The sequence below is a fragment of the Clupea harengus genome, chromosome 2 (genome assembly GCF_900700415.2).
Source record: "Clupea harengus chromosome 2, Ch_v2.0.2, whole genome shotgun sequence".
Classification (NCBI taxonomy): Eukaryota; Metazoa; Chordata; class Actinopteri; order Clupeiformes; family Clupeidae; genus Clupea; species Clupea harengus.
The window spans coordinates 4656064-4663563 of NC_045153.1; the positions used below are offsets into that span (position 1 = coordinate 4656064).

General features: G+C 49.3%; 2 protein-coding genes and 1 long non-coding RNA gene across 3 annotated transcripts in view; 1 reads left to right on the forward strand and 2 right to left on the reverse strand.

The window, feature by feature from the left end:
- Positions 1-2106, forward strand: part of dcbld2 (discoidin, CUB and LCCL domain containing 2) — a 29340-nt gene extending 27234 nt beyond the window's left edge. The window contains exon 15 of the mRNA XM_031581052.2: positions 1-2106. This exon is cut by the window's left edge and continues 1565 nt beyond it. The gene's annotated coding sequence lies outside the window, so the exon portion shown is untranslated.
- On the reverse strand, positions 2058-3201 carry LOC116223659. Its single transcript, XR_004165210.2, has 2 exons — positions 2248-3201; positions 2058-2175 (listed from the first exon to the last, which is right to left on the reverse strand). It is a non-coding gene; the product is annotated as an uncharacterized LOC116223659 (long non-coding RNA).
- A 1816-nt stretch (positions 3202-5017) lies between these two features.
- tmem30c (transmembrane protein 30C) overlaps positions 5018-7500 on the reverse strand; it is an 8472-nt gene continuing 5989 nt past the window's right edge. Inside the window, exons 5-7 of the mRNA XM_031581059.2 lie at positions 6908-7054; positions 5977-6189; positions 5018-5280 (exon numbers count right to left, since the gene is read on the reverse strand). Of these exons, the coding sequence (XP_031436919.1) occupies positions 5090-5280; positions 5977-6189; positions 6908-7054 (551 nt within the window). The 3' untranslated portion in view covers positions 5018-5089. The remainder of the gene's footprint in view (positions 5281-5976; positions 6190-6907; positions 7055-7500) is intronic.

Here is a 7500-nt window from a genome sequence, read left to right on the forward strand (position 1 = left end):
AAGAAATGTCAGAGCTTCCTATGCTAGCCTGTAGCCCTGACAGACTAGACTAGACAGACTAGACTAGACTAGACTAGACAACTATCCTTGTCAAGCAAAAGCGTGTACATAGCAACTGGGCAGCAGACTTAGACAGTTAGGTGCACACCTAAAATAAACTTTTAAGAAGAAAATGTGTTTAAATGAGGCAAAAGGTTTTGGGGATTATGATAAAGTGTCCAACAGGTATGTACCTAACCACAGAGGGACAGGAGGTTATCATATGGATTGAAACCTTGAGATATTCCCAGAGGTCAAATCTTTGATCTGCCTGTTTGGTCAAATGTGATGGCCAACCAGTAGCTCCCATGGGTTCTTGCCTGTAAGGCAGCTTGCCTTTATGCTCCTAGGGCATCATCCAGGGCCTCATCTAAGGCCCAATCTAAGGCCCAATCTAGGGCCTCATTACGGTACAGAAATATGCTCTAGTGCGAGAGCCTCCTGCTCCGCCTCCTCTACTCTGGGTCCAAACAGCCTTCAGCCCCTTATTGTACATAAAGTGAAATAGAAAAAAAATAGAACCTGTGTTATTTTTTTTTTTCCTTTTTTGTATATTTTTAATTTATTTTTTTCCCACTTTTATTACCTGCTGAAATAAACACGCGCACACACACACACACACACACACACACACACACACACACACACACACACACACACACACACACACACACACACACACACAAGCAGAGGGGCCCAAACAGTGATCGTAGTCCCTCCGGCGAGGCTGGCCAAAAGAAAGCTAACCGGGGTTAATGCACTGTAGTCATGGTTACACTGTTGTTGTAAATGCCTTACCAAAGTAAAATGGCATTCTAAACAGAAGCCAGATAAAAAATAGTCAAAGGACCCAGTGGTGCCCATATATGTGCCTGACTGGACTGAATCTGCCAGGCCCAGACTTGAACTTCAGAAGCAGATGTCGTTTATATCCCGAGTTAGCTTTCTTCTGTGCTCTCTGCTCCTGGACCCTTAAGCTGGCCTGGCCCTGATGGGTCGTGTCTGCCAGACCAGGGCCAGAGCTCAGCCGCATCCGCACCACAGTCAGTTGCTCTCAGTGGCGTTTGAGCGCTCTGCCTTCTCTCTGGCTCTGTCCAAAATGGAAGGCCTGCTGCCTGCTGCCTCGCTACCTTCAGCGGTCTAACAAGTCAGTTGCCTTAGCAGGTACCATGGAACCTTCTACCAACTTTGTATCCAATGTTTTGTTGCTAAGATACTGACAATGGACAAAGTCTAATAGAATTGTGGGAGTGAAGGATGCATGTATGCTGCCTTCAACATTCAGCCAGACCAAGGTCTCTTAGAAGGCAGGATTTCATACAGATATTTGATTCGGACACACATGCACAGTACATACACACACACACACACACACACACACACACACACTCATGTGTGTATTGATCACAGCGTCCCCCTCCCCTCTGCACTAGAGGTGCTCATTGAGACGACCTCTGAGCTAGAGGTGCTCGTTGAGACGATCTCTAAGCTTATTGATCACAGCGAGCGGTACTGAGATCCACCCACATAGTGCGATTAGTCAGCCTGTTTCAGTGTCTCTGTGTGCGTTTAATCATGTCTAAGTGTCTGTATGTGGGAAGAGGCTGGGGATTTTACATTGATTTGTGTACGTATGTGTGTGTATAGAATTTATTGTGTTTGTTTGGGTGATTGGTGTGTCTGTGGGAGGTGTGATGGGGGTCGAAATGGCTGTTGTCAATGTCAGTTTGTGTGTGTGTGTGTGTGTGTGTGTGTGTGTGTGTGTGTGTGTGTGTGTGTGTATTTTTAGTTTTACCACAGGTACCTGCATGTCCATGTCTGCATCACTGCGTGTGTGTGTATGTAATGTGAAGGCTATGTGTGTCTGCACCACTGCGTGTGTGTATGTAATGTGAAGGCTGTGAGTGTTTACAGGTTACTGTATGAAGCTCCTGTTCGATGCCATACGATTGTAAACAACAAACAACAACATCCTGAGGAGTGTTTAGATCCACCTGTACTGAGGACGTGTTTGTTTCTGTTCTGATCAAAGTTTATTAGCACATAATAAAAACACCATGGGGAGAACACTGCCTCTCTGGGTCTCTGCTTTCTCCTGCTATCTGCTGTGATGCCAGCTGCCATATTAGGCTCTTCCTGAGCCACATCACTACCTGAGCCACATCAGGCCCTACCTGAGCCAAATCACTACCTGAGCCAGATCACTACCTGAGCCACATCACTACCTGAGCCACATCAGGCCCTACCTGAGCCAAATCACTACCTGAGCCAGATCACTACCTGAGCCACATCACTACCTGAGCCAGATCACTACCTGAGCCACATCACTACCTGAGCCACATCACTACCTGAGTCAGATCAGACCCTACCTGAGCCAGATCACTACCTGAGCCACATCACTACCTGAGTCAGATCAGACCCTACCTGAGCCACATCACTACCTACCTGAGCCAAATCGGGCCCTACCTGAGCCACATCAGACCCCTACCTGAGCCCTACCTGAGCAATATCAGCCCCTACCTGAGCCACATCACTACCTACCTGAGCCACATCAGACCCTACCTGAGCCAGATCACTACCTACCTGAGCCACATCAGACCCTACCTGAGCCACATCAGGCCCCTACCTGAACCACATCAGACCACATCAGACCCCTACCTGAGCCCTACCTAAGCAATGTCAGCCCCTACCTGAGCCACATCACTACCTACCTGAGCCAGATCACTACCTACCTGAGCCACATCAGACCCTACCTGAGCCACATCAGGCCCCTACCTGAACCACATCAGACCACATCAGGCCCTACCTGAGCCACATCAGACCCTACCTGAGCCATATCAGGCCCCTACCTGAACGACATCAGGCCACATCAGACCCCTACCTGAGCCACATCAGACCCTACCTGAGCCACATCACTACCTGAGCCACATCAGGCCCCTACCTGAGCCACATCAGACCCTACCTGAGCCACATCAGGCCCCTACCTGAGCCACATCAGACCCTACCTGAGCCACATCAGGCAGGCCCCTACCTGAGCCACATCACTACCTGAGCCACATCACTACCTGAGCCACATCAGGGCCACCTGCAGCTACAATAAGCCAAGCTGACCCTGTCAGAAACACTATCCACTCCACACAGACCACTCCCTCTCACCACACAGACCACTCCCTCTCTCCACACAGACCACTCCCCCTCTCCACACAGACCACTCCCTCTCACTACACAGACCACTCCCTCTCTCCACACAGGCCACTCCTTCTGATCACACTGACCACTCCCTCTCTCCACACAGGCCACTCCCTCTCACTACACAGGCCACTCCCTCTGATCACACTGACCACTCCCTCTCTCCACACAGACCACACCCTCTCTCCACACAGACCACTCCCTCTGACCACACAGACCACTCCCCCTCTCCACACAGACCACTCCCCCTCTCCACACAGACCACTCCCCCTCTCCACACAGACCACTCCCTCAGACCACTCCCTCTGACCACACAGACCACTCCCTCTCACCACACAGACCACTCCCTCTTTCCACACAGACCACGCCCTCTGACCACACAGACCACTCCCTCTCTCCACACACCACTCCCTCTCTCCACACAGACCACTCCCTCTCCACACAGACCACTCCCCCTCATCACACAGACCACTCCCCCTCTCCACACAGACCACTCCCTCTTTCCACACAGACCACTCCCTCTGACCACACAGACCACTCCCTCTCATCACACAGACCACTCCCCCTCTCCACACAGACCACTCCCTCTGACCACACAGACCACTCCCTCTCTCCACACAGACCACTCCCCCTCTCCACACAGACCACTCCCTCTGACCACACAGACCACGCCCTCTCTCCACACAGACCACTCCCTCTGACCACACAGACCACTCCCTCTCTCCACACCCAGCCTCTGGAGCAGGGCGAGAATCATACCCATTGAAACAGTTTGTCTGTCAGCAGCATAATTAAAACAGTTACAACATTGTTTCAGTTATTTGCATTATTTTAATCTGTTCACTTCACTGAAATATTTCATCATTATATCCACAATTTAAAAAACTGCATGATACCCAAGGGGTGTGGCTGCCCTAACACACTATTAGTTCCTTTCAGATAAATATCCCACATTCACTGTTTAACCAATCTATCTATCTATCTATCTATCTATCTATCTATCTATCTATCTATCTATCTCTATATCCCACATTCACTGTTCAACCAATCTCACACATTTCAAAGTCTATTATTCACAGACTTCAAGTACAGTAGAAAACAAAGAATCTGAATGTAAACATCACACATTAAACTTCAACATCTTAATCATCACACGTTAAACTTCAACATCTTAATCATCACACGTTAAACTTCAACATCTTAATCTCCCAGTTAGATTCCGGATGAAATCCATCTCTTGGACATCTTCCTCTTTTGCCTGCATGCTTGCCCTACCTCTACCTCTTTTGTTCTCCTCCCTCCTTCTCTCCATCTTCCCTCTCTGTCTCTCTTTCACTCTCCATCTTCTCTCTCTCGCTCTCTTTCTCTCCCTCCCTCTCTCTCTTCCTCTTCTCTGCATCTTCCCTCTCTGTCTCTCTTTCACTCTCTATCTTCTCTCTCTCTCTCTTTCTCTCCCTCCCTCTCTCTCTTCCTCTTCTCTGCATCTTCCCTCTCTTTCTCTCCCTCCCTCTCTCTCTTCCTCTTCTCTGCATCTTCCCTCTCTTTCTCTCCCTCCCTCTCTCTCTTCCTCTTCTCTGCATCTTCTCTCTCTCTCTCTCTCTCTCTCTATCCCTCTCTTCCTCTTCTCAGCCCTTCTCTCTCTCCCTCTCTCCCTCCCTCCCCCTCCCCCTACCTCTCTCTCTTACCCTCTCTCTCCCTCCCTCTCTCTCTCTCTCCCTCTCTCTCTCTCTCTCTCTCTCCCTCTCTCCCTCCCTCCCCCTCCCCCTCCCTCTCTCTCTCCCTCCCTCTCTCTCCCTCTCTCTCTCTCCCTCTCTCTCCCTCCCTCTCCCTCCCTCTCTCCCTCTCTCCCTCTCTCTCTCTCTCACAGTTCCTTCATGTTCTTGCCCTCCTTGCCCACCTTCAGGTAGACGGCGGTGAGGGCAGCGGCGGTGATCAGCACCAGGCCTCCGGTCACCAGGTATGCGATGGGCAGGAAGTGGTTCTTGCCCCCAAACCAGGTGACCGTGGACACCACCAACTCCTTCCTGCCCCGGAAGTACTCCACAGGGAAGTCTGAGGGCCAGGGGTCAAGGACACATACATCAAGGGGAAATGTCATTGGTGGAGAACAGCATAAAGGTGATTTCTGATTCAGCAAGGGGAAATGTCATTGGTGGAGGTCAGTATAAAGGTGATTTCTGATTCAGCAAGGGGAAATGTCATTGGTCGAGGTCAGCATAAAGGTGATTTCTGATTCATTTTTATTTTAATATACTTATTCTTCATTCTGTAAAAATGTGGACACAAATGATAGGATTGGTTTTCCAAGCACAATTACACACACACACACACACACACACACACACACACACACACACACACACACACACACACATGTTACCGCACATCATATTTGTACATGCAAACAATCCCTCATACACCCGGGCACAGACTCCTACAATCACACACACACACACACACACACACACACACACACACACACACACACACACACACACACACACACACACACACACACACACACACACACACACACCGACACACACACACACATACACACACACACACACACACACACACACACCGACACACACACGCACACACCGACACCGACACACACACACACACACACACACACAAACACACACACACACCGACACCGACACACACACACACGCACACGCACACGCACACACACCGACACACACACACACAGACCCTCTCATATAGGAGCATGGTGAAGGATACTGTATTGGATGAGGATGCTGTACGTCCCAGCAGGCAGGCCCTGTTTGAACGGCGCTCGTGAGCGGTTCAGCACCCCGTAGAGCTTCTTGAAGTTGGGGAAGGCCGCCTCCCTCATCCACACGATCAGGTCCTCGTTGATGAAGCCGTTGTTGTTGGGGTCGCTCGGGTCCAACTCATACACCGGCTTCTGCCAGTACACAGGGCGGGCGGTGCCTGGGAACACACAGATGGACAGGGTGAAGGAACAACATATCTCTGTGTGTGTGTGTGTGTGTGTGTGTGTGTGTGTGTATGTGTGTGTGTGTGTGTATGTGTGTATCTGTGTGTGTGTGTGTGTGTATCTGTGTGTGTGTGTGTGTGTGTGTGTGTGTGTGTATCTGTGTGTGTGTGTATGTGTATGTGTGTGTGTGTGTGTGTATCTGTGTGTATCTGTGTGTGTGTGTGTATCTGTGTGTGTGTATTTTTATGTGTGTGTGTGTCTTTTTATGTGTGTGTGTCTGTGGGGGGGAACATTATTACAGCAAGGTTATGAGGTATTTTTTTTGTGTGTGTGTGTGTGTGTGAGTGACTATGTATGTGTGTAAGTACATGAGTACAACTCTGTGTGTGTGTGTATTTGTGTGTGTGTGTGTGTGTGTGTGTGTGTGTGTGTGTGTGTGTGTGTGTGTGTGTGTGTGTGTGTGTGTGTGTGTAGCCACTGACCCTGAAAGGCCTGTGTGAGGCTGAACGTGTAGCTGGCGGAGGGGTTGCGGAACTTGTGTTTGTGTGTGTGTGTGTGTGTGTATATGTGTGTATATGTGTGATTGTGTGTGTGTACGTGTGTGCATGTGTTTGTGTGCATGTGTGTGTGTGTGTTCATGTATGCATGTGTGCCTGGGTGCATGTGCGTGTATGTGTGTGTGTGTGTGTATATGTGTGTGTGGCCACTGACCCTGAAAGGCCTGTGCGAGGCTGAAGGTGTCATTGGTGGAGGGGTTGCGGAACTTGACGTTCTCGTCTGTGTACCAGCTGATGCCCTTCCTGAAGAGAGGAATGGGGGCGGGGGCGCCCAGGCCGTGGTACTGCAGGATGAATGAGTCTGCACAGCAAACAAACACAACACAACAAACAAAAACAAACAAACAAACAAACACTGTATGTTTCAAAAGCATTTGTTAAAGCGGCATTTTGAAACTTGCAAACAAAAGAGAAATGATCATGGATTTACAGTCACAGGTAAATGTCTGAAATGGTTTAGTTTACCATAGCATCCTGCCCTACCTATCTAACACTGCAGACAGGCACCAGAGACACTGTTCCTCACGTATAACACTACAGACAGACAGGCATCATCACAGACACTGTTCTTCATGTATAACACTACAGACATCATCACAGACATCATCACAGACATCATCACAGACACTGTTCTTCACGTATAACACTACAGACAGGCATCACAGACACTGTTCTTCATGTATAACACTACAGACATCATCATCACACACACTGTTCTTCATGTATAACACTACAGACAGGCATCAC